The sequence below is a fragment of the Caenorhabditis remanei genome, chromosome X (assembly GCF_010183535.1).
Source record: "Caenorhabditis remanei strain PX506 chromosome X, whole genome shotgun sequence".
Classification (NCBI taxonomy): Eukaryota; Metazoa; Nematoda; class Chromadorea; order Rhabditida; family Rhabditidae; genus Caenorhabditis; species Caenorhabditis remanei.
Genome location: NC_071333.1, coordinates 11067179 through 11093326, shown reverse-complemented (window position 1 = coordinate 11093326; position 26148 = coordinate 11067179). Strand labels below are relative to the sequence as shown.

At 37.8% G+C, this 26148-nt stretch overlaps 6 protein-coding genes across 6 annotated transcripts; 2 read left to right on the top strand and 4 right to left on the bottom strand.

Moving 5' to 3' along the window:
- Positions 1–3347: 3347 nt before the first annotated feature.
- GCK72_024189 (uncharacterized protein) lies at positions 3348–5558 on the top strand (the record flags this gene model as incomplete). Its single annotated transcript, XM_003118405.2, has 6 exons — positions 3348–3382; positions 3558–3655; positions 4102–4190; positions 4243–4349; positions 5274–5367; positions 5463–5558. 6 exons carry the CDS (start codon positions 3348–3350, stop codon positions 5556–5558), a joined length of 519 nt encoding a protein of 172 aa, XP_003118453.2.
- Positions 5559–6346: 788 nt separating this feature from the next.
- GCK72_024188 (uncharacterized protein) lies at positions 6347–8512 on the bottom strand (the record flags this gene model as incomplete). The annotated part of the gene is made up of 11 exons (XM_053735761.1): positions 6347–6582; positions 6631–6806; positions 6856–6965; positions 7013–7254; positions 7304–7390; positions 7433–7548; positions 7597–7732; positions 7779–8112; positions 8155–8199; positions 8249–8351; positions 8394–8512. 11 exons carry the CDS (start codon positions 8510–8512, stop codon positions 6347–6349), a joined length of 1704 nt encoding a protein of 567 aa, XP_053579327.1.
- A 752-nt stretch (positions 8513–9264) lies between these two features.
- GCK72_024187 (uncharacterized protein) lies at positions 9265–16651 on the bottom strand (the record flags this gene model as incomplete). The annotated part of the gene is made up of 8 exons (XM_053735760.1): positions 9265–9501; positions 9658–9929; positions 9980–10085; positions 10148–10277; positions 10337–10662; positions 10839–11005; positions 15760–15967; positions 16019–16651. The coding sequence occupies 8 exons, from the start codon at positions 16649–16651 to the stop codon at positions 9265–9267; spliced, it is 2079 nt and encodes a 692-aa protein (XP_053579326.1).
- A 1918-nt stretch (positions 16652–18569) lies between these two features.
- GCK72_024186 (uncharacterized protein) lies at positions 18570–19394 on the top strand (the record flags this gene model as incomplete). The annotated part of the gene is made up of 3 exons (XM_053735759.1): positions 18570–18657; positions 18703–18942; positions 19147–19394. The coding sequence occupies 3 exons, from the start codon at positions 18570–18572 to the stop codon at positions 19392–19394; spliced, it is 576 nt and encodes a 191-aa protein (XP_053579325.1).
- Positions 19395–20030: 636 nt separating this feature from the next.
- Positions 20031–21543, bottom strand: GCK72_024185 (uncharacterized protein; the record flags this gene model as incomplete). The annotated part of the gene is made up of 7 exons (XM_053735758.1): positions 20031–20212; positions 20258–20480; positions 20524–20646; positions 20693–20804; positions 20851–21249; positions 21303–21457; positions 21535–21543. The coding sequence occupies 7 exons, from the start codon at positions 21541–21543 to the stop codon at positions 20031–20033; spliced, it is 1203 nt and encodes a 400-aa protein (XP_053579324.1).
- Positions 21544–22150: 607 nt separating this feature from the next.
- Positions 22151–23081, bottom strand: GCK72_024184 (uncharacterized protein; the record flags this gene model as incomplete). The annotated part of the gene is made up of 5 exons (XM_053735757.1): positions 22151–22206; positions 22318–22538; positions 22586–22724; positions 22778–22856; positions 22902–23081. 5 exons carry the CDS (start codon positions 23079–23081, stop codon positions 22151–22153), a joined length of 675 nt encoding a protein of 224 aa, XP_053579323.1.
- Positions 23082–26148: the final 3067 nt, after the last annotated feature.

The window sequence follows — 26148 nt, the reverse complement described above, 5'->3', positions numbered from 1 at the left end:
GTTTCAGATTTTCTCGTTTCCCTACTGGTCTCTGAGATACAAGTATCGCTGATCATTCTTTTTTTGAAGGCCTAGACATCTCCAATCACATCACTTTCCCACATACTCTTTTTGCGAATGAACTTTTTCCTCCCCCTTCTCATTGTGTTCAATTTCTTATCCTAGAACCACTTTGGTTACTCTATTTGACAAAGCAATAGGTCTCCCCCATCGCTTCTCCCTAAATCAGACCACAGAATGCAATTTCTTGTCGAAACGCGTCAAACCAATCAGCGTCTTACATATGTCCTTCTTCTTTCCGTCCTTTTTCTTCGAGCTCTACCCAAAAATCTACACTATTGGCAGTAAGGCCCTTCTTTTCTAATCTGACAACTTTTTACTGGACATGATCAAAAGTGGAAGACGAATTAATCCTACCATAAAGTGTTATGTGCCGCGTATTCATTTTTTCCCGTGTTTCTTGTTTGAATATTCTGAATTGATAATTGAGCAATACGGAAAACACCTAAACATCGATAAAGGAATCTCAAGTATATTTCATTGTTTAAAATTGTTAAATTCCGCTGTTGCCTATTAGAACGTCCGCCAATTTCAGTTTACAGAAAAAAACTAAATTTTATCTTTCAAAAAAAAAACACATAACTGTTTTGTAGCAATTGGAACATTTGTGCACTTTCAATGCTCAAAGAATAAAACAATTTGCAAGAAAGAAAAAAAACAAAAGGGAAACTCAGGCATGCACAATAAACACTTGTAAGTACAATTCATCGTCTTCTCCACTTTTCATCTCCTATCTTTTTCTCTCCCATGTTGTTTTTCGCATAATTTCGCCGTTACCGCTCATCGGATATTCGAATCGGAAGCATCATGAGCATTGCTTCCATTCTGAATCTTTTTTTCGCTGACGTCTTCTCATATTTGTTCTGTTTCATCAATAAAGATTGTGTTTTCTTCAGCTGCAAAACTGTCGTATTTGTTGAACAGGATGGACTTCTACCGACCGCCCGAGTATAGGTTTGTTGCTTTAAATTTGAATGCTTTGTTACGTGTCGTATTTTGAAATTTTTTTGTGTTATGTTATATTTTTGTAATTACTCTGTGAATAATTAATTTGAGTAGAAGGTGAAAAATACAATTTATGATTGCACCTGTCACTTTTTCAGGTTCACGTATACATATATAAGAACATGATTTCGTAAATCGATTTTAGTCCTAGAGCCCATTTCTAAACTTTCTTTCAAGTTTCCCACTCAACTATCTAATTTTCAAACTTTCACTTAAGAGAATAGGAAATAAAAAAGAGAGGAAATGCGGGGGAAAAACCAAAATAATTGTGATTCGCAAAAGTTTTATGGTCCAAGGTGCGTCTCTAACTAGTTGAGAATGCTGCAGCTCGGCTCAAGACGGACGGCACAAAGTGCAAAAGTAGTCGAAAGAAGCAATCTGATTCGTTTGCATTGCATCAATTATTCTTGCCGTTTCTGAGACCGCCTCTAGCGCCAACATTCAATATCCACTTGTTCGGATTGAAAACTCCTATGCATTCGTTTTAAGGGGGTTTCAGTTTCGGTGGTAATAATTTATGAAAAAAGTCTGAAGCTTTTTCTCTTCTCTACTTTTTTGTCTAATCCCAACTCTGCCCTTTTTCAATCATATTTCAAATATTCGCGGCTCTTAGGCGTTTTGAAGTCGGTCCTCACAACAGAAAAGAAAAGTACTTCAAACAGGAACCGCCTTGTTCTTGCCCTTACCAAAAAAGTTCAGCAAGTGATTCAAAATCTCTTCTGCGACATTCTTTTGTCGAACAAAAAACAGAACACGACGCTTCTCGTTCTCTTCATAAGCCAAACAAATCTTTAATGAAGTATAGCAAAGAGACTCAAACAAGACTCGTGCTTTGAGAATATTCAACTACAATGAGAACAGAATCCGTGTAGTTGTCTGCTGTTTTCTATTACCTTATTTTCCTTTTCCCTATATTTTTTGCTTTATTCGATTTTTCTTCTTGACAGTTTTCTAGAATTAAAGAGAATTAGAGAATACTTTATTCTTGATATCCACTTTTTTGCTACTCTGCTCGATGATCTTTCTAGGAAAATCTAAAATCTCTGTGAGAAAATAAAAGAAGAAGAAAAAGAAAAAAAGAATCATCATGTTGCTCATTTCTCTAAGAAGCTCATCTCCATCTCACGTTCTTCCTCCTATCATCAACCCCAAAGACGAAGAAACGACGGAAGAAAGGCTGTCTCGAAGAAAAGGACTCCTCAGGCCAGTCGGCGACGAAATTTGAGAATAAATGAGCAATAGATCGCGTAAAAACAGGAAAATCTGAAGAGGGAACTTGCGGTTCGGCAATTTGAGAGAGTGCGATTCGGTGCCGATTCGCAGAGAAAAGGCAAGATGAGACGAAACGGCGCCAGAAGCATCGGCTGGAAAAACCCTACTCCGCCATCAAGGCTGGATATGCGAGAAGACACGTCGGGAGATGGGACGGCGGGGACGGGAGAGGACCGTGGTGTGTGTGACGGAGCCCACATAGTGCGAACCGCCGAACATGTTTTATCCTTCTGTCTCTCGCTCCCTCTCTTATTATTTTTGTGACAAGATTGATTTCATTTGACGTGCTGCACTAGGAACAAACTTTTTTGAGTCCGCTGTCTCACCCGTTCTAGGATAATATATTTTTCGGAATCCCCAAATTTCTTTAACCTTCTCCCATTTTCCAAACGCTTTTTTTTGAATTAGACCTTTGCTTTTAGAATTTGCGCCAACTCCCTGGGGTCAAGTTTTCTGGACGTTAGAAATGCTTTGCTCCATGTCCGTGTCACTTTTCGGGTATTTGTATTTTTTGTATGTTTTCTGGAGCACAAGCCCTCTTTCTAAAAACCTGGTTCCTTTCTTCGCATCTTTTAGCAGGTCTGTCAAGGGCATCCTCTTCTCACGAAAAAGTGCTAATTATCGGCTCGTTGGCTTCTCCTTTTCGCCTTCGTTTCTTGTCTATCTGACTCCGTCGTATTCCTCGGAAGAAAGCGCATAATGTACAAAAGTTGTTGATGCGCAAATGAGACGAGCAAATCGTCAGCGTTAGAAAGGCAGCAATTATGTACATGCACAAGTTGATAATTAGAGAACTAGTGCCAGTCATTGCCGACTACAATCAGTCAATTCGTTTTTCTACCAAACTTTTTCCCTCTTCGAATTCATTAGAAAAAACTTCTAATCCTTAATTCTATGTCTATTCTGCTATTTTCACTCGTTTTCTCCAACGTTGTTGTTTTAAAGAGTCTTGACTTACCATATGAATAAATATGGGTCCGAACATGGAAATAGAAAAATCGAAAGGAGTCATGCAGGAAATTTTATACGAGGTTATCGAGAAAAGGTTTGTTTTTTTATATTCAGTTTTTATGTATTTTATGTTGTTCTGTCGTTGCATGGTGTTATATAAAATATATCAAGTTCAGAACTATAAAAATATTCTCAACGAGAAAATAAGAACAAAGTTTCACAAAACCGCCTTTCTAAAAAATCATTTTTCAAACAACGACCATTTTCAGCGAATCATACAAATTCATCCGAATGGCTGATGATCTTCACGATGTGGCATCATATCTTAATGATATGCGTATATGCTTCATTGCGTTAACAGTCACAGGTAATTAGCGTTTTTTCCTTGTAATTGAAAAAAATGGTCTGAAAACTACTAGAAAATTGGTTTCAAAAATAAAAAACAAAAACTCCTAGCAAGTTCTTTTAAACTTATTTAATAACCAAGTCGCATAGTTTTCTTTCACTTTTCATTTGTTCATTCCATCTTTTCCGTTTTCTTCAGACATCTCTTCTTTCTGTTTCATAACACGGAGGGCGCCTAGTAGAAGCATATGAAATCAGATACTTGAACATGGGGTTGTTGTTGTGCGAAAGGCTACGGATCTTGGCTTGTTTTAAAGTCGTAAATCAATTGAGCACATTTGAAGCTCATCTGGGATCCAGGGTCATAGAGTGATTTATTGATGAGAATTAGCACCGAGAATTGGATTGAGATTGGGAGAACACGAATAAAAGTTGCAACTAATTTAGAAAATTTATTGACATTTTCAGGATACATCGTTCTCATCATCTATCTGTTTGTCTTCTGCTTCCGACGAAACCGGAGGAACCAGCCGCGACGTCGCTACGGAGATTATCAGGTAATCAGAATAAAGAAAATAGAACATTCATGGAATTAATTGATCGTTTCAGTTGGAATCTCAACGTGAGTTCAACAACACGCAGACAACCAACGATGATCTACAAACAACGGTGCGAAGTGATGTGAACAGCAGCTACATGGGCAGAAACCATCACAGGTGCAATAGTTGTTTCTAACATTTTGTGAGATAATTTATTGATAATAGTCGAAATCTTAAAAACTTAATCCCTCAGTTAACAAGTTTTCTAACGAACACGTGTGAAGTGACCTATTACGTGTGACTGATTAATGCCCAACACCTCACTCACGTTTATTTCAAACTGATTCAATAATTTTTAATTTGATCACAAAAATTTGAGTTGACAACAATTTATTTTTCCATATTCATAACGGGAGTTTCTCTAAGCAGTTGAGCAGTTGACAGTTACTCATTTATTTATCATCCTTGAGTTTTCATTCAAGCAAACGCAATGATTTATTTGATGATTCTTATTTTAGAGGACGGATTCGACAGGAAAAGGTGGGGACATTGAAATGAACTAATCGTTCAATTATCTATCCTATATTTATGTTCAGTTTTTCATTATTTCTGTGCTACTAGTTGGCTGATAGTTACTCAGACTAGAAAGCTTTTCATTATAAAAAGACTCACTCAAAGTTTTGATAGTGCCACACTAAATATCTAAAAACTGAAGAAGAAACAAAGCATGATGGATCTTTATTTCAACTTGTGCCCATGTTTTCATTCCGTTGTCAGAAGAGAAAAAAGTGAAAGACATAGCATGAATTATCATCATTATCATTTCAAAGTCATTGGCTTCCACTTAACAGCTGCACTTCTACAACCACATTTAGTCAGCACGACACATGTTGAAGTTTTCTCATCTTTTCATGCATTGTGTGAAATTTTGGTTCAATTTTGCGGTTAATCTTGACCCCACGACGTTTGTGGATTCTAAATTTGGTTTTTCCCTAAAAACAACAAATAATGAAACAAACTTTCACATATGGAACGTTGTTTTTACCACAGTTTTATTTCTTCCTATTAGGCTGTTCACTCTGTAAACGCTTTTTTTCTCAGGTCACATCAGAATACGGCGCCAACGTTCATGCGCCACGGGCACATGAACCATCAGCAGACGACACGACTCGTGGCGGACAACGACGGATCGGCGGTAAGTCATTCTTCTCACCACTAATTATTCATTGAAATCAGAAATTAATACTATTGATCAAAATCAAACGAGTGTTTAAATAGAATGAATTTCAGGTGAAACACCAAATACCACACATTACAACGGAGGCGCCAACTGAGGAAAAAGCAAAAGTCCCCCAACTTGTCAAGGACTCCATCGATTCGTCTTGACTTTATTTTCACTTCATATTCCTCAATTTCCTAACTAAAAAAGTCTCTCAATTCTCAACAAGTTTTACAAGTCTGCATTTGGTCATTTCCCCCCTCAATTGAAATGTATGCCTTTTTGTTTCCCATGTGCCCAAAGATTTTCTCTCAATTATGTCAGTACCAGTTTTATCACCCAATATGAGCATTCATTCTAAAATTTATGTCTCAATTCATTCCGATTTCTTGCTACGGTGAAAATATGTTTCCAATTTTTGAACGATCCTTCCTCAATGTTTCTTATTTTTCTTGTCCTACACTAATTTTGACAAAAATATATACTTCTTCTCAAAGAGAACATCTCATTTTTCATCTTTCCCGTTTCATTCTAGAATTTTATCTGATGTAAAAGCAATACTCTTTTTTTCAAGACTCATTATTCCTGAATTTAGATTTGAGGTCTTGAAAATCTCAACTTCTCAAAAGTTATGGTATTTAGTATATTTCATTTCTCAAGCGTCATGCAATTGCCGTTCCATCCTGGCCCCTCGCGGGTAGTATTAATATCCCGAAAACAGTTCTTCTCAAATCCACATGTTAGCCATTATCCTATATATTTTTCCAATTTCTCACAAATCCTAATTCTGCTTCAATTTTCTCTCCGCATTTTCTTTCCCAACAAAACAATGAAATTTTAGATTTTCTTTTTTTTATAAATAAATTTGGTGCTGATTAAAACAACAAAACAAATCATTTTTCACAAAAGCTATTTATCATTTCTGCAACAATTGTACACTTGCTCTTCGCAAATTCTATGGTTCAAAGTGAGGCGTCGACATTATCATACCAAACAGACACATTATTATCAGAATTGTGATCAAAAGAAGGCACAATCTGTCTAGAGCCATTGCTGCAAATTTCCAATCCTCTTGCTTGAACAAATATTTTCTCTGCTTATCTAGACGACGATTCAGTAGTTTCAACATCTCATCTATTTGCCGGTAGTACGTGATTATCATCATCGAGTAGGTAGAGTACGTGGAGTTTTCTGAAAACAAAGAAAAAGTAATTTTTCATTTCAAGTCTTCACTCCTACTTCTTAGTTTTGCGTCGTCAATGCATTTTTTGATGTACTTCTCAAACTGGGTAAAACGTCGACTTCGTAATGAATGACTTTTGTTGACGTTCTTTGTTAAAACCAACGGTCGTCGTTGACTCTTCAGAATTCCGTCGCCCACTTTCCTATCTAGATGCAGATGCTCGGCAGGAACGCTTAAAAATGTGGAATTTGATTGATAGATGCGCTTTCGACGCAGCTAACCTATGCATCTTTTTGAGTAGTGGCTTTGGACGAGGTGGAAGCGGAAGGGTGTCGGCGCTGTCAATGGAAAGGGAGTAGTCGAACTCGGGAGTTGGGAATTTGGGGCAACACTGGAATTTAAGTTTTTGTTTAAACTTGAATTACATATACAACTTACATCATCATCTCCGTTGTCAAAAAAAGAAATCTCCTCTCTGGCTTGCACAGTTGCTCTCCGCTTCTTATAGAAAACGCCAGGACGTTTCATAAGAAGTAGCCATGGAATCCAAATCAAAAACACTTTATAGAACAGTGGGTGCATGTGTATGTTCTGGACCTGTCTGTATCGGAAATTCAGTACCGTAATGGTGAATGCAGTGGACACAGAGCTAATGAGTGTGAGTGAAGAGAAGAACATTCCTGAAACGTTTTTTTTCTGTTTTAAACGGATCGGAATGCCTAGTTTTACCTAATAGAGGTACTGATTCAGAAGTGGGCGGTGTCATTTCACTTACAATGGTCACAAAGAAACAAATTGATAGCAAAATTGTGGTTTCTAAAACGAGACGTTTTCCAAATTCCATTATTTTTAACTTACGATATCCAATTTTTTCAGACATGTCGTGAGCTGGCAGACAGAATCCCATCAGTGTCATTATTGAGATCAGAAGAGACGGAAGAATAATATTGAATAAATAGAACAGAGTTCGTCGTCTGAAATCAGAACAATATGCCGATTATGAAATATTTTTGATGGTTCACCTCAGAAACATGTAGAATGTGACAGTTGAGTAAGGTTCTTTGCAACACGAATTGAATTTTACATCTTTCACAGCAGGAGCCTTGGTAAGATGCCACTCCCCACTTGGTGTATATGTGGATAAATCAATTGAAAACTCTGAAACAACACTTGACATGTACAGTACACCATGTGTTCCACAAACCGTCTTCATCTTCTTCAGCTACGATACTCAAGTCCAGGGCCAACCCGTGATATGTCCAAGAACCGAATTTCAAATAACATACCTGATCATCGAAAGGAAAGTAGGTGATATCCATTTTGCAACTTGCGCGAAAAATGCCCGGAGGAATCCAATTAACCTCTCCGGTGTTATAAACGACCTCATTGGATTTGAAAGACGAGTCAAAGTCTTCACTAGCACTATTATAAAGCAATATATCAGGTCTCCAGATTTGGTTTTCACCGCCAGCGAATCGGATACTTGTAATATTGTCATACTGTAACGGATCCCATTGTAAACGGTAATCCATCCAAACCTAAAAAATCTTAGTTAAAACAAGTAACGAAAGAGAACATACGTATTTGAGCCAGGCGTTGACTTCTATTATCTGGTTTTGTCCATCCTGAAAATAATTCATATTTTATAGTTTTAGATCTTTGAAGTCTGCCTACCAAGTTCAAAATCTGCTGGAGAAAAACTTTCATATGAACTTTGAGTACATTCCTTGGGTATCTAACAGGTCTGGCTAACTTCAAATACCCGCTTAGTATATCTCTGCAACAAGAAACTACAGTAATTAATGATAATGTCACAAACCTGTATAACTTATTTTCAGCTTTGCTACATTCGAAAACATCTATGAATGCTATAAAAAATACGCATAACACAAAGAGTCGAATCAACATTCCATTAAGTGGATAATGACGACAAGACATTGATCAGTACTCTAAATCTGTAGTGTTTGTTTTTCCCACTCAACATTTATTCGATCAAGACTGTTGGACATTGTGAAACAGAAAAAATTCTAATGGAAGGAAAAATGAAAACATTCAGAGAAAAGGCAGGAGGGAATTTGGAAATGCACATTCATAGCGATAGGGGGAGTCGGGTTGCTAAACGTAGAAATTATATTCAGAATACAATAGAATTGGAGAAATTGAATCAGATGTAATATGGAACCATATTTCAGTGAGCAAGCTGATATGCCGATAACAAAACTTGTGAAGTCTACAACATTTTAAAAATCGGGAATATCAAAATAAGAGAAAAATTGCAAATAAAATATATCTGAATCAATGTCTTTGAGACTTGATTTAGAAATTACCAGCTCTAGAAGTACTACTCGGGGTTTCGGTAAAAACCGAGAAAAAAATGGTAGGGTTGTGAATGAAAACGGAAGTTAATAGAACATGGTTGACGGTACAGAAATGGAAATCATCGGACAAAATAATCACAAAATCATAAAGTACATTGAACCCCTTCGCAATAGATAGCCTTTTTGACAATTTAATATCGGATTAAAATCGAAAGACCAAAAGATTACCAATGGGGATCAATATACTTGAGAAAAGAAACTTATCAAGTTCTAAATAGGTGCTTATTGGTGATTATATAATAATCATGATTATAACCGCTAGACGGTTTGTGAGTGATACAGTTACTTGTGACTTTTGGAAATACATTTAATCTATTGTGCCTTGGAAGTCGATGGTACATCAGAAGATGCTGGAACTGAAGCAGATGGCCCCTCCGGTGTGGTCACTTCCAAATGAGGTCCTGCGTGTTCCTCTTCCTTTGGTTTTTGCTTTTTTGGTTCCTTTGGCGATGATCTCATCTCTTGAATTTGCTTGATTAGATACGCCTTCTCATCATTAAACTGTTCATCATCAGTACGGTCGTTGTGAAATTCTCCTAGAAACTCGACCTGCAAAATTCCCATTAAAGTTTCTTTCTTGTTTGTGTTTCATGTGACACAATGGAATTCTTTTGGTTCTAATTACTTTTATCGTTTCGTTTCTATGACTGCCAATATGGGGTTTCAGGGGAAAACTAATTAGTAAAACGACTAAACGTTACTCACCAATTTTTCACGATTACGGTTGAGAATGTCGGAAATTGGCTTTGGCTTGTTTGGATTGGCTACGAAAACTTTGAAGACATGGAATGCTTCATATTGAATATTTCTACTCTTATCTCTTAACAGCTCCATCATCAATTTCAAGTTATCCGGGTTCGAGATGTATTTTGTCATAATATTGAAGTTGTGTCTGTCGAGAAGCAGTTCTCCTAACAATTTCAACGACTGACGGCGGGTAACATAATTACTGGAGTTCAAGAGATTTTGATATTGAGCTGCAATCAAAGACCGTTTTCAAAATGCGTGGGTGTGATTATTAGCTTACAGAAAAAATGGTCATAGTTGGCATCCAAGAATTCCGCACTAATTGCCTTATGTCTAGTCGTCAGTTCTTTGAACGTTGAGAATGCGTCGGATGCAATGTCGAATACCTGCAAATCAGATTATATGTATAAAGAATGATGTCACATTCCACATCTCTTCTATTACTGACCTCACTCTGGACATATAAGAAGAAAGTATAAAACACATCCGATGTGAGAATGATTTTTGCAAGATGGTCGTGACGAATACTTTCACGAAGCATAAGTCCACACGTCAGTGCAATATCCGGAACAGAGTATCTGAAATTTCGATATGCGTGAGAGATTTAGAAACAAGTAGTGTGACGCAAGAAACGTACCCTTGAACAAGTTGAATGAGAATTTCTGGACGAGCTCCCAAATACTCAACAGTAGGGGAGCGAGTTCCAATTTGACGACGGAGAAGATTGTTGAAGATTTGCCCGACATCTTTTTTGCACTCAAACTCAAACTTTGGAAGCATTTTTACCAACATTGGCAGAATGTTTGCATTGTACACCTCCTGAGCAAGTTGAGCAACTTGGACGACGTGCTCACTGCTTGGTTCAGTGGTGTCATTTCCGTAAATGAACGACTTGATCATCGCAACGTTTTTACTGACCTCGTCAAGCGCTTTGTCGTACTTCTTGTCAGTTTGAAGATTGCCCTAAAAATGAAGTTTCGTAGGTTTCAAACTAGAATTCAAACATCGTAGATGTTCAGCGCCACAAGTCACAACACTACTTTCTAGGTATAATTATTTTTCAGAAAAATTATTTTCTCAGAGTTCTCAAATATTATTACGTTTTTGATTTCCATATATATATCTTGAGCCATACTTACATCTTTGTCAATTCTTGGTGGCTGCATCTTGTCCAAGATGATGAGCACTTCTCGGAGAGATTTGACAACATCAGCTGGTGATTTGTGACTTTTGCCAAATAAGAGAGGCATGACCTTCTGATGCCACGGATCCGACTTAAACCGTTTCAAGAACTTCTTTGGGTTTCCTGAAAGCGGTTCTTTTATAGTTGACCAATTCTGGTTTTTTTAATTTGAGAAATCACGAGGTACACGCCCCAAAAACAGTTAGAAATTAGAAAAAAATGGTTGATAGAAAGGGAAACGGAGAAGATTGTGAGTGTGGACAAAACGAGAAGAACATGGGAAGTGAGAGGACGAGAACAAAGAAGGCTGAAATAGTAGTCTTTGTGAAAAGACATAATGTTATCAGTGATAAACGTTTTGTTGGAGTCCCCGCTCTACCCTCATGAAACATTATAGGTTGAGACGGAGAAAAATAGTAAGTGAAAGGAAGAGAGAGCACCCATGCCGTATGATACTACATGTTTTCAATCTTTGCTTTTTCCGATTTTCAATACATTTGCCGATGTCACCGGATGCAGAAAAAAGTATTCTGGCCTAGAGCTCAAGCAGAGCATAAATAATACATGACAGAGCAAAACACATACTGTAGTTTTTGAATGATATTTCGAAAAAAATATAAGAAAACAATATTCACCTTCATGAGTCAGATCATTTGAAATATGCAAGCAGTTTTTTAATCAAATATTGACATGTTGACTCATGGAAAAATAACTACGTTTTTCAAGAACGAAATATATCCAATTTTCATTGGATTTCACAAGTTTTGCAACTTTCATTAAAAATGTAAAGTCCTAAACGCCATGATGCTTATTTTTTGGACAGAAGAAATATCTGGTCACAGACAGTCTCATCTTGTTTCTATCTATGCAACACTCGTTAACACTACGTGACCTTTTTTCAATAGTTTGAAATAGAAATTGCCTTATCAAGTGTTGCGGTCGACGTCAGTTCTCGTCAACTATATAAACTTGCCAAACAAACTGAAGTCAACGCTAGCAGGTCCAATTCTATGGAAGAGCTGACGTTTTCTATTCATAAACATCGGGAAAGTGTAACTTGAACCAAATGTAGCCTTTGTGCATATTCAAAGCCGAGCGTTCAAGAGAAACATGCGAAGAAGTGGACGTTTTCAAAAAAAAACGAGATAGAGAATAGGCAAACGCGTGGGGGCTTTGCTGGTTGAAGGTGACTAATGAGCCGTCAAACAAGGCTTGAAACAAAAAATGAAACGCAGCAACGCAGCTGAGAAAAAATGGAGAAATGGGGGAGAACGCTCATAGAAAAGTAGAAAAAGAAAAGGAAGGCTGAGAGCCAACTCTTTTCGTTGTGTAGGAGGGCCGCTTGGAACCACTTCCTTTTCTCCGACCACTTCCGAAAAAAGGTTTGAGCAAGGGACAACTCTGTCGAAAAAAAAACGGAACAGCGTCAGAACTTTCTCTTTTCATTGCAAAAGTTTTGTTGTGTTGCGAAGCGCCACGACTCATGGCAATGCAAAATATGAAGGGGAGTTTGACGTGAATGGAAAACACAGGACATTCGAGGATTTTCCATTTTTCAACATAAAAGCAGGAAAATTGAAAATCACTCTGCATGTATAACATGAAATATTAAATCCGGGATTTATCGGAACAGCAACAAAAAGAAGCCAATGGAAAAAAAAAGAATGGAGAGATAGAAGAGAGTGTTCTGAATGCTCTCAAATTTCTTTAGTTGCTGACAATTTTGATCTTACCAATGTTGTAGTAGCACTCAATGACTCGAGTAATATAACGAAATCGTAAACTAGATAGGAGACCTATACAAAAAACATATGATATCATCCTGTTCTTTGTCATTTTTTGACGTAGAGGCCAACGACGTCGTGGGTGAAAATAGAAGAGAAGAAAGAAAAAGAAATTGAGAAGAGGAATTAAATGAAATGAAAAGGAAGAAGAGCGGTGCCTTTTCTTTTTTCTCTGGAAGAGGTCGCAGAAAAGAATTAATGTTTACTCTAACCAAACCAGCCCACTCTAATAAATCTCATCACGAATTCAATCAAGATTTCCGGTAGCTATTGTAAACTGCGGTGAGACAAAACAAAGATATTGGAAATGAGAAATCGGAATCAAATGGAAACTTTCAAACGTGTATATTACAATATTTCGAAAGTTGTTTGGTGTGTACGAAAACATAAAAAAGAAATACGAGTTTGCTTAGTAACGTTTACAATGACGTTATCGCCATTTTTGGTGAGTTTTTTGTTGAAAAGCAAAAAAAAAGAGAAAATTGTTTTTAAAAAAACAAAGAAGAATTTTGACCGTCCAGCGTACGTAAAATTTCACACGCCAACTAAATAAGGGACAATAATATCTGTTTTTGACTGAAAATTACGATTGAAAGATCACAATTCTTCAAACTTTTCAACTGATGATGCCACATCATATGATGCGGACATTGTGTGTGTTTGAACAACTATGCCTGGCGCCGCAAACATTTGTCAGCTGGTTTTATTCTCATTTCGAGCATTGAGGACAACTTTTTCACAGTTCACATGTGTTCGTCACATCGGATTGTGTTTTGGTTCAACGGAATAAAACCTAAATCTAGATCTCAATTGGGAATGATATCACAGAGTACAAAAGATAAAAGTTGGGAGTGCAATTTGAATGACAATGAAAGTAAACATGAACAAGGAAAAGAGGAAGGAAAAAAAAAGAGACTCTGGCCTCTCGTTATCTTTGCTACTGCTGCTGCTGCATTCTCAGGGAAATAGAAAAAAGAAAAAGCAAATGGAACGCGGAGAGAAAAGAGACAAGTTGTAGCGCGCAACGAGAGAGGGCCGAGGTCGAAGCGTGACCGAATGAGTGAGAAATGGCGACATTCTATTTGAACTACGGATATCTTGGAAGAAAAAAACTGAGCGCAGAAGGGACACCGGTAGAGCACGCTTGCATTTTTTCAAGTCCTTTCTCCGGTTTTCTCCATCGATGACGATTGTTGTGGTTCGAATTGTTTACGATTTTCGCTTTTAATCGTATGACCTCGATAGCGCCGTTCTTTTCACTATCTGTCCCCGGTGGATCATTGGATAATATTGCAGACCGGCGACTTCATTGAGAACTGCGTAAAAGCCTACTTCAGTTTTTTCTGCGCCGGTGAGTCTTTTGAAACATAGTTGAAAATTTCCGATTTCAAAAATTATGATTAAAAAGTTTTGTTCTTACGCAAAAATCCTAAAATGAATTCTTGGGTGCAAAAAAAAAGTTTTTTTTTAAATTCATAATTTTGATGTCTAAAAGTATTTATCACGATTTTTGAACAGCTATTGCAGATTACCTTTTGAAAAAGCTTCCCATTTTTTTATCCCTCCAATCCTTAATATCATTGATATTCAAATCCCTTCTTTTGCCTCCTTTGTCCTGTATCTTTTGTCAAAAACTTCGAGAACAGTGACGTATTATGACCAAGTCAAAAACGTGAGAACCTTCGCTCTGTTCAAAAAATCATCTCAACACCAGCAAAAAAAATCAGCAAAAATCTTCTCTTTCTTGTTACTACCATTTTTTGGTTTTTTTTCTGCCGAAAATCAGTGTTTCCAAAAACACAACACACACAAGAAGGGACAAATTGCATGTGAAATCGATGAGTGAAAGGAAGACATCTTCATCAGCAGTCTTTGATTGCAATTCGTTCACCAGTCAAAGAACAAACAACTATGATGATATATCTTTTAAAAAATGGAAAGAATGAAATAGCGGACTAACCTCAAATCATCTATTTTGACTGGCACAGCTTTGTAAAATGATCACCTTTATATCAAAAAAAATTGTGCAAAAAATACGTTATGTTAGTATGCACATATGTTATTCACACATAAAATATTGTGAACACGTTGTAATTCAAAATGCGGGGGCGAGCATTGAAACTTCTCAAAAATTGAATCAGAAAGTTAAAAACAAAAAACTACCGCGAGATGTGAATGAGCGAGAGACTGATCTTGTAGGTTGCGAATGTATCTTATCGTCCTATATGTACGTTCAACCATTGATAAAATTATCTCAAAGAAGGAGATGAGCGACTGATAACATCTGTCAGTACTAGTTGATACGAAAAGTGAGCTTTTTTAGCTTGCTACTTTTCAACTAAGTTTTTGAGAAATAATCATTTTTGACGTCTGAGCTTATTTCGTATGAAATATGAGTTTTTATTAGCAAACGTTGCCTTAGTAGCAGGCTTTGGGAAAGATTAAGCATTTCAGGCATTTGGAGCATATTTCCACTTGTCTAATTTGTATATTTCATCTGTCTGAGTAACAAGTTCCTCCCATTCAATCATTGAACAGTTTCATATGTTACATCATCTTTCCCCGGTAACAGTAAAAGATTACTGTATCGATACACTCCGTATCTTCTTATCTCAATCTTCAGATCACGTGACTTCTAACAGAATACAATGCTTGAATAGAAATATCTTTAAACTGATGATTTGGTCCCCTAATAATATAAATTTTTGTTTCAACTCACTCCCTCTTCAACTTTTCGGAAAACATCTATGGCGCTCGTTTAATGAGATTGTGCCCTCTCAATGCTGGCACCAGTAACTGGTTGTACACAGATGGAAAAGAGACACGGAATGATACGTAACGACATGTGCACCGGGACAGTCACGATGAGTGCGGTAAACACTAACAATGCAATAAATTCTAATAGTTTTCAATTAGGTCAACGCTTGTTTTTCTAGCTGGCGTTGTAGAGCGAAAGGCGCTAGAGTTTGATGAAATGAGAGATTATGAGAAGATTCAAGAATAATGCTATTTTTCACGTGCAGGAATTGGAACTACCGAGCGAGATCCCTACTTACTCCACCATCTTTTCAAATTTCGAATTTAAAAACGTACTGTTATACTCTGCAAGAGTTCCTGCAGTGCCAAGTGTAGCTAGACGGTCTACCATATCTCCGTACTGGGTTCCAGCAAAATTATCCGGTGCTGTTGCTGGTTGATTCTCCGGTCTCAGCACCTTGACTTTGATACCTTTGTTTGATTTCTCTTTTGCTCCCGTGTGAACTTGTGTAGATTCGTTATCAGAAGCAGTGCCGTCAGCATTCTGAATATTGAGTACAACCTTTTTCACCACAAATCTATTTGGTTTAACTACCTTTTGAACGACAGGTGTTGAAATCCAAAAGTTTAGCTGACCGTTTTCTGGGAGCGCCTCTTTTGGTTCCAAATTCTTTGCTTCTATTTTCTTCAGTTCGATTTGTTTCGGCTCCTCCTCAACATTGTTTCCATGTTTCTTCTCGGTAACTTTCACAGTCGACAAGCATGGCATTTGAATGAAGAGACCTGGACTTGTTGATCCATACCCAGTGTCGCATTGACTGCCATATGTGCGGGAAAACAAACTTTCTCTCTTTTGATAGTCTTTCAGACGAGCTTCAGCTTGCACGGAGCTGCATGGTTGATCAGCTCCCCAAGTTTCAAAATCAGTGAAGATTGAATAATAGCTGGTACGGCGAACAGCTCCAGAACGGTTCGTGCTCAGAGGGATCACTGCAGAAGATCCCATATCGACATTTCTCCATTCAAACTTTCTTCCAACATACGGGGTGTCCTTTCTTTTAACTGGCATTTGAGATTCTTCGGCGCATTTGATAATTGCTCCACTGTTATCTTTCAGAATATTTGACGACGTAACATCTGAGGTAGTGTTCGGTGATTGAGCCGGGTCCACCTTCTTCTTCTTCTCATCTGTTGGATTCTCTGCCGGAAGTAATCCCGACAGATCCATTGTAGTATACACCTATAACACATATTTGGAGACCATAAGATACATATGAAGTTACTTAAAGCGAAGAATGAAGGAAAAGTACGGAAGAAAACAGAAGATAAAAGAAGAGAAGAAGAGAGCTCGGCCGGTCGAGTCTATGTCCGAACAGACCGAAAGAACCGAACGAATGCCAACGGCCAAGGGGCGGGTCATAAAAGCAAAACAGTGCCAGAAAAGAAGAGGGCGCCCACGTGCATAGATTGTCTTTTTCGTCAAGTGTCGAAAAATGAGGTATTGATTTGATGGATGCATAGAGGTATGTTTTTTTTTGCGAAAATGGCAACAGTGTTGTTTCAATCGAAAGTTTTTTTGCCAAAAACCGCCGAGAGAGGAAACCATTTATGGTGCGATAAAAATATCGGTAAACTCTGCAAATCCAGAACATCCATCATGAACCGCTAATCATTAATAAATGATTAATATGAGGTGAAAAGCATTTAAAGAATCAGAAACAGTTTGGTTCAAACGAAGGATCCTAACAATGGAAAAGTGTAACATGCATTTTGTGGTTCAAAACAAACCACAAATAGTAATAGGAAGTTACCAAAAGTTCGAAATAATAACGACCCGGTTGTTCATTAAAAGTATGATGATAGACGATAGATTGGGTGAAAGTGATATAACCGTTCTATCTTCATATCGCCAATCCTTGCCCTCGCCGTATTGTCGGGAAATCAGTCACACCTTTTTCCCTTTTTTTCGGCCAAAAGAAAACAGTTTATGTTAAAAGATATTTGGTTTCTTACTTCTCTATCAAACCATCATAACTATCGCATGATCTCTTTTCTCAACCAGCACATCCCCAAACTTTTCACAGAAAAGACAAAGTACATGGCGCATCCGGCTGGCTTCCAAAACGAAAGAGATGCATGGGAATCTGTGCACCGACAAAGAGATTGAAATTTTGGGAGAAATCGTTCACGTGAATCTTATCCATCACCCGACAATCCGAAAAATACCTTTGGTACTGTAGATCTAACATCATGTCTCTCCAAATCGAGAAGGAAAAAGGATAGATTTTGGGAAAGTGTAAAGAGTGTGTACTTCATAGATATGTATGCTCATTTGTAAGTGACAAAAATCTTGCGCGGCGACACCTCTCTTCCCGAACACATGTACTGTGTGTATCGTTTCTCTGGCACTCTCCAACTAGTCTCTTTACTCTTCTGCAAACGATAAAAGGTCACCTTCTGCTAGTGGCCCCTCTCGCATCCATCTGTCTTTTCCATCATCGGAAAGAGGGAGTACTCCTTATTGATTTTTTTGACATTCGCAAATCCAAGAAAAGCGTTTGACGTGCTGATTGTGAGGTAAGATTTGGGATTTTCTCATTTTTATGAGTTTTACGGAGCTTTTGAGTCTAATTAATTGGGATTTTCTCGGCTCTTGCGTTTATGATGATTCTATAAACGTTGTTATTTTAAAAAAACGTTGTTTCTTCCAGTCGATCGTTCCTTATAAATGTTTATAGTTCCTGGTTTGGCAACTATGATAAAACAAACCCCTTGCAGTTTTCTTCTAAACCAGTTTACTTCTGTACTTGCGCACAAAAAGTTTCATAATTGAACTACAAAAAGTAGACACACATACATTCTTTATCATGTCATCGTCATTTCAACTTGTCACGCAGGCAACACAAAATTTCCTGAAACGACATTTATGACTCCTCCCCTGTGTGCCCTAAAACAAAGGGGTGAAAACAATGGGAAAGTGATAAGTTGATAGTGGGAAGTGAAGCCATATGGTGCAACAATGATTTTCGAATGATAACAGTCTGAAAACATATAAATATGGGACAGAAGTGTAGTTTGGGTCTTATCTCGTACCACATTCGGTAATTTTTGTGCTTACTTCCTAATTTCATGTTATTTTTCAGTGCATGCATCAAATCTACAGCAGTGATCACAGTTTAGTCTCTTCAAAAGGCAAAGCTGAAATTATCACAATGGATGAGGAACAACCAAGACGTGAGAACATCTATCAAAAATCAAAAATTCATAATATTTGTTCAGAATCCTGTTGCACATGGTTCCACAGTCTGAAAGTTCAAATCTGGATTGCATGGCTTGGAGTGTCCGCTGGAGTTATGGCTGGAACCGTCTTCGCTATCCAGTATCAAAATTGGATTGCTGTAACCATGTGTTTTGTGTCAAGTGGTTTCGCTACTCTGGTTCTTCATCTTCATATGGCGTATAAGAAAACTCAAATGAGTGGATGGTCATCGACAAAGTTGAGATGTATCGCTGCAGTTGGTAAGTTTATTTTTTTCTTGAACTGACGACAATTTCTTTCTTTTCGAACAATAAAAAATGACATTTTACTTAGAATTGAAAGTTACCAATAGGTCAGACATCCGTTCTGATTTTATTGAAAACACTTCCGCCGGACATTAGCAACCGCGTTTGAGAGTCTTTGACATAAACAAGATCCAAAAACTATAATTGATGAACTTCCAGGTGCCACCGTATCGTTCTTGTCGTTCATCGCTATGATCTACTGCTTGGTGGTTGCTGGAATTGAACATCAAACTATCGACAAAGCTGGACTCATGGGAGCAAATCTCTGGATTGCTGCTGTTTGGTTCTTCATGACAGCCAAGTGGAGTGCCCTTACTTGGAGATTTGCAAGAAAGTACCGAGCCTACTGTGATGAAACCCAACCACTTCTTGCTGCTCCACCACCGGAGTACTCCGTTACCATCTGAAAAACTTCTCAACCCATTGATGCGTGTATATATTCTCAAACTTGGTACACTTTTTTCGATTTTTTTTAGTCTTAAACTATTCAGTTCAGTTCAAAAGTAAAAAGTGAGTGTTGTGCGGGTTATGTTTATATGTGTTCCAATAAACTTTAAAACTCGTTTCCGTTTTGTTCGTTAAAGAAGAAGCATACTTTTGTGATTTCTGATGGAAATAAAAAACGACCATCCTGATAATAATTTTGAGGTTTTTCATCATGGTGTCTATATGATGCAAGCGTGTGAAAAGTTTAGTGAGATAACAACCCCACGTTTCAACACTACAATGAACATATAAGGGCGGGTGCGCTTTGGAAGAGAAGTCAATCGGAATGTAATCCAACAAGTTTCATTTTTGATCAAGATGATGGATCACTTATCGTTGAAAGATTCTGTAAAAAAAGAAAGACAACCGTTCGATTCTGTGATCAATCAAGTAAAAAACTATACGAAAAATAGAAACAAAAATAAAATGCTTATGTTGAAAGAAAATCATTTCATTGATTAATTGTTATAGTTTCAAGAGAGAAAGAAATTGAATCGTACATCGCTAAACTAAACATTAGAGAAAGATTAAAATAATAAATGTTAGGATTCAAAACATCATCTATGCTCCTTTGTTTCGCTCAGCAGGAAACCGGAGAGCTGAATCTCGTGGGGGTAAGATGAACGGATTTGTCGAAGGATTTCGTTGTCAATTGTCAAGTTATGGTCACAAATATCGAGTTTCCGTTGAAGCTTGTCACGGTCGTTCTCCAACTTCTTGCGACTTTCCTTAGCCTTATCTGAAAACTAACAGTAATAAAAATTACAGGTTACTTTGAGTGTACCTAGTTGATTCTCCAGACTCAGAAATGTTCCTTTTAACATCATTAACTCTTGGTGAAGAGCATGCTGCGCTTTATCGTTACACAATTCGATTCCAGGACGGAGACCGCGTTGGTTTTGTCGAGAGAGTGCAACTTGTAAAGGACCACTTTTTTGCTTCAAACTGAATGATATTTCCTCAATGGCGCCATCCGCATTTTTGATCTCTTTGTCTTTTCCGTTTACCTGTAACAAACGAAATAAAAATGTTTTGAAAGATTCAAGCTACTTGAGAATGCAGATTGTCTTTCCACTCCTGCCAGTTTCTGACGGAATCTTTCAGCAAAGCTTCCACCGCGATTGCTTCAGTTCTCAGCTGAGAAGCCATCTCACGAAGTGACTGGCACAATTTCTGAAAATAGAAGTTACTTCGTATACAACTGGTCACTGCTTGGTACCTGTCCAATTTTACGGCTATGAACTCTTGCTCGTGCCGCGTAGTTCAGATTATTCCCGGTGTTTTCTATCCATTCGGAGTATTCACTCATTCTTTGAAGTGGTGCTCCTTCTCTGAAACATTCTTACTGAATTTCAATTGTTTCAATGTTTTCCATACCGGTAATCCAATCGATCCCCATCTGGAGTTCTCACCACACTCTTACTCCCATCAGCTCCAATTGCCACGGACTTGTGATCCAAGTTTATTGCTTCTTGCTTCAAAGTGAGATCACGGAGTAAATTCTTTCTTGCTGCTTGATTCACTTCTAGCTGTCTTTCCACACGTTCCCCAACTTCTTTCATTTGTTTTACAGTTTCGGACATAAGCTCCTTCTCTTTGTGTAATTCCATATCAACTCTATCAGACGTGTGGTCTCCAACTTGAACTTTCTTTCTGCGTACTGCAAGACAACTTTCGTTGCATCTAGTCGCTCTTCCAGTTATATCCAAACAGAGCTGGAGACGACGATAGCATCGGAGAAGGTCATCGTGTTCTTCCTTGACGTCGGCGAGCTCTCTGAAACACAATACCTTATGAATGACACTTATTTTGAACAAATCATCACGGACCTATCGATTTCTCCACTCCAATACTTCAAATCCTTCACTCTTTGCATCAACTGTTGGGTAGTTTGACCCTGCATTCTTGTTGCTCGCATATTGGCTTCCTTGACTGCGAGTCGAGCCATTCGCACAATTTCAATAGGATCATCATACTCTGTTCTCTGAAAATTGAACATTAACTGCTAATTTCCTGTTATAACTTTTCGAAACTGTATTAGCTTTGTTGAAAATAGCTTACCCGTGACATTTCTGGAAGTTCGAAGACTGAAATAGAAGACGGATTGAAAAATAAGCGGAGTAACTTCTGGCAGAAAATGAGCTCTCAACATTGCTTCGATTCCTTTAAAATCTTGCTCGATGAAGCTCACATCCGGTTTGAAATCCATAATGACGTCCATTTCACACTTCACTTGATTCCCAAAACTCCCGCCAGTTTTCAATTCTCGGGCAGCGACGCGTTAATTTTTAGTTTCAATTTTCAACAAAGTTTTTAATCGAAATTCCGTTTTTTTCCGGAAAATCGCGAAAAGTTAGGAAAAAATAAATGAAAAGGGCAATTCCGAGAGGACTACACGACCTCCTGGCCTAGCGCATCCGCGGCCACCTCCCAGAAAACGAAACGACATAAACCGATAATGTGTTTCCTTTAGACACTTAAAAGACATCAATTGAAGCGATAGACTTTATTCAAGCAATAAAAGATGGGATGGAGATCAATCAGAAGTCATTTTTAAGATTTTCGTCACAGGAAAAAACGTATTAAGACAAGTTAAAGAGAGAGAGATAGAAAAGGAAAACTACGTGGGAAATGAGGGAAAACCGGGAGATCTGTATGAATGGGTGACAAGAAGTATTTAGGTGCTGTGTGCGCGACGGAAACGGAGTGGACAGTAGAAGCGATTGGTTGATCCTGAAAATTACAGTTTGTTATCGCTTTTCATTAGTATTCACGAACAATAGAAGATATTTATCTAAATATGTCCATTTAACCATTTCCAATTTTCAACCTAATCTCACTTACGTGGCACACGAATCAAACCGCGACCGTTGACCATCTGCCACTCATAATCCTCATATCTGAAGGTAGCGTCGTTTTTGTTCGAGAGATGAACAAATAATTCCTCTCTGTATTGAGCTTGAACAAGTGGAGTCTGAATGGCGATACGATCATTGAGCTCGTCGAGACGTTTACGAACACTCTCGATACGTCGAGCCTCCAGGAACTCCTCGGCTTCTTCCTCACTGTAAATTCAGAACTTGCTGATTGTTTTTTTCGGTTTTTGACTTACGTCATATTCTCTGGAACCGCTGGTTTCATTCCATAGAAGACTCTATCCGAATCTCCTGCTTTTTTGCGTTGTTGAATGGACCAGAACACTGTCTCGTTCACAGTTTGCTCGTAGTAGATGTCGTGTGGAGAACGATTCTCTGAAAAACAAAACATTTCCAAAACCAACTCTCGGGATGTCATAAAAATCTACCTGGATGGCGAAGGAGGAATCTGTCAGCTCTCTGTTTCAACTCCTGATCTGGCTCGATCTCTTCAACTTGAGCGCGACACTGAAATATTTTGCAGTTTTAGTAATAAAAAATTGTGAAAATTACCATTGGACAGACGCTGGTACTTGCGAGCCAGCGACCGGCGCATCCTCCACAGAGAGAATGCTTGCACTTCACAAAGATGACTGGGTCCGTGTTGACGTGGAAGCAGACGTGACATTGAACGTCTATCAAATCCAAGTGAGCCAAGAGGTGATCGATATTCTTCTTATCCATTGAGATCATATTTGAGGTTTTTCCGACTGAAATCAAAAGTTGAGATAAAAGGCTAGATAACATAGAAAGTCAGAAAAGAAAACGGATGTGAATGATTAATCTGAAAAGTATAAAAAAATTGAAATCAAATCCTTGTGAATTTTGTATGATTAACCACATTTTTGGAGTCAAGAGGGTATCATAAGACATAACTCAAACACCAAAATATAAATTTGAATGTTCATGAGTAATTGAGCCGCGATCTAGGTGAAATGAGCACTCTACCTAATTGAGCTACAGCCAAAACAGATAGGAATTATGTTCAGGACAGGAAAAAGTGAAGTCACTCAAAAAACCTAAAGTTGTGCATGTTTTTCTTTTCTTTCTCGAAGACAAACTGATTTGGACGGAAAGAGCACTTGAACCAAACAAACTGCAGAGCGTTCGTCATAGACGAAGACAAGCCAACATCCATTCTTCCCCTTCATTCATTAATGGAATTGGGGGTGGACACCCTGTACTCAGAGAACATAATTTTGGAAGCTAAATTAGAGTCCAAGTAAAAGGGTGTTCACAGTTGACTGCGTTCCTCTACTTTCACGGCGATCTTACTCCAAAATGCGAAAACTGGATAAGGGCATCGAAAAAAGGAAAAAAGGAAAAAAAGGAAAAAGGACACACGGAGAAGAGCCCATTCACTTCAGAATGCGTTGAACGTGAGTTGGGAGCTGAATCTCTCAGGCTTCTTGAAAAATTCGTAACTCCGTGCTCATGATTTATACACCATTCCGTGGAGAAAAGAGTGCTCATATTCCGATAAGAGTGTAGAATGCATTGGAAACTTTGAGTGTTGGACATCGGAAACCAACATTGCAGGTCAAATAACCATCTATGAATTTTTGACAAGTTTTTTCTATAAGAGGTCGTATGTATATTGTTTTGTAGAACACCGAAATGGAAAATGAAGCACCTTTTTATAAAGGTCGGAAAGAGAGCAAATATTTGGAATCGGCACTGTTCATAGACTTGAGTAATAAGTAAAACCATGCGCATAAACATCTATACTGTTATAGTTTGATCTGGTAGTTAGAGCTCATTCTCAGACAACTAACAAATAGTTATATATATATGTCAACGAAAAAAAAAGAAAACTGAAAATAAGACAGACCAATCCGCCCACAAAGGTTTCCCTAGATACATGTTAGTCGACTACTATTACTGCCTGTCTACTCTAAAATCCAGACGCTCATATTACTGAATAAATGATGACTTCATTCGTTGGCAAGACTTTGTTATGTAGAATTTGGAACTCCCTACTCTACTAAATGAACGGAAACGACGGCACGGAATGAGATGAGAGGCGAGAAAAGCTTAGAGAGACAAGCTCGTGCCAACTTAGAAGGATTATCTAAGAAATGCATACTGGAGAAGAAAAAAGAGGAGGAGCCAAGCCAACGACTCTTTCTTGATTAGGACATTCCGGTTCGTGGGTCCTTTTTCTTCTTCAAATCTTCAGGAAAAGTCATTTAATGGAGTTTTGTGAAGTTGAAGAGGAAATAAAATCCTCACATTGTGAAGATTGAATCCGAGAAAAAAATACGAGTTGTTTTGAAGAAAAATATTTGTACTTCTTTGTGAGAAAAAATTATTGTGGGAACGTATGGCTCAAGTCACATGTCTGCTGCTCTACAATTCCTCAAGAGATCTACAGAATTTGACTACAAAATCATACTCAAAACAAAATTGTTATGATGAAAGAGATTTATGGGGAAAACTCAACTCGAATTAATAAAGAGAATGTTAATCGGAAACATGTTTGCTCTGAATCCGGATGTGAGTGACAGAAATGGAAAAATGAAGAGCTCTAAGATTTATTTGAGGACGAGCTAAGATCTCCTTCTAAGCGTTTATTTTCATTCCGTGTCTCGATTGCTTACATCAGATGTTGTGTACATCACATGAAAAATCAGAAAAAACTGGCATTAAGCGGTTTTTAGATTGTCACATTTTTCTTTTATGACGGAATGGATCGAATGTGAATGATGAAAACACGGAATGAGTTATGAAGCAATTAGAAAATTGATACTCTTTTGTCATGAGAACACTGAATATTTAAGAGGGTTCTCATGTGAGGATATTGCAATCTTTGCACTTTCGAGCGTGATGAATAAACAAACGTCATTTGGATTGAGTTCCTGCGAAATACTAATTCGAGAAGGGAACCCACTGGAAACGATTAGCATACTAACAAATGGTTGGGAACAGATCGGCTGAAAGAGACAGAACTTTGGCTTCTGAAATTTTGGATGACTGTGGCTGTACAACTCGTGCTCTAAATTACTGGGTTGGGACAGAGATTGACGGCAGAGAAGCCAAGAATCAATCGTAATCTATGATTATTTCAGTATTTTTAGCCACAGTTTTTTGGAAGTTTGAAAGATTTTTGGTTAACTAAATGATGGTGATACTTTTGTTTTGTGGAAAACGATTCGTAAAAGTTAATTTTTAATGGATTTCGTCATAGACACAAAAATTCCGGTCAACTGGTTGTTTGAAATGAACATTGGAACAATGACTCGATACATCTTCCTAAAATTTGACTCTCCTACCTGACTTTGATTTTGCAAGTTTTGTGAGATCTTATTTTTCTTTGCCATTGAGCTTACTAAAAATTTGGTATGTTATCAAAAAATAAGTTGTGAGAGATTTGAGTAGAACTAACCGTAAAAACTGTAATATAGGCGCTTGCGCCTCTATTTTTTAAAAACCTCTTGGAAGTGCGCCTCTATTACATGGGCGCTTCTATTTTTCAACCTGTCCGTTCTACTATTTTTTAAACTTTTAAGTCATTAATTATCAACCAAGGTCAACATTTTTTCTGACAAAATTGCACAAAAACCCCCAAATTTGCAGTACTTTAAACGAAATAATTGGGTTTTATTTTCTTTTTTTGATAAACTTTGGAAAATAATGACTGAAAAGTAGAAAAAATATTTCTAACACTGAGGGTGCGCCTCTATTAGACGGTGCGTCACTATTATTCAAAGCGCCTTGAAGGGTGCGCCTCTATTAGAGGGGCGTCTCTAATAAAGGGGCG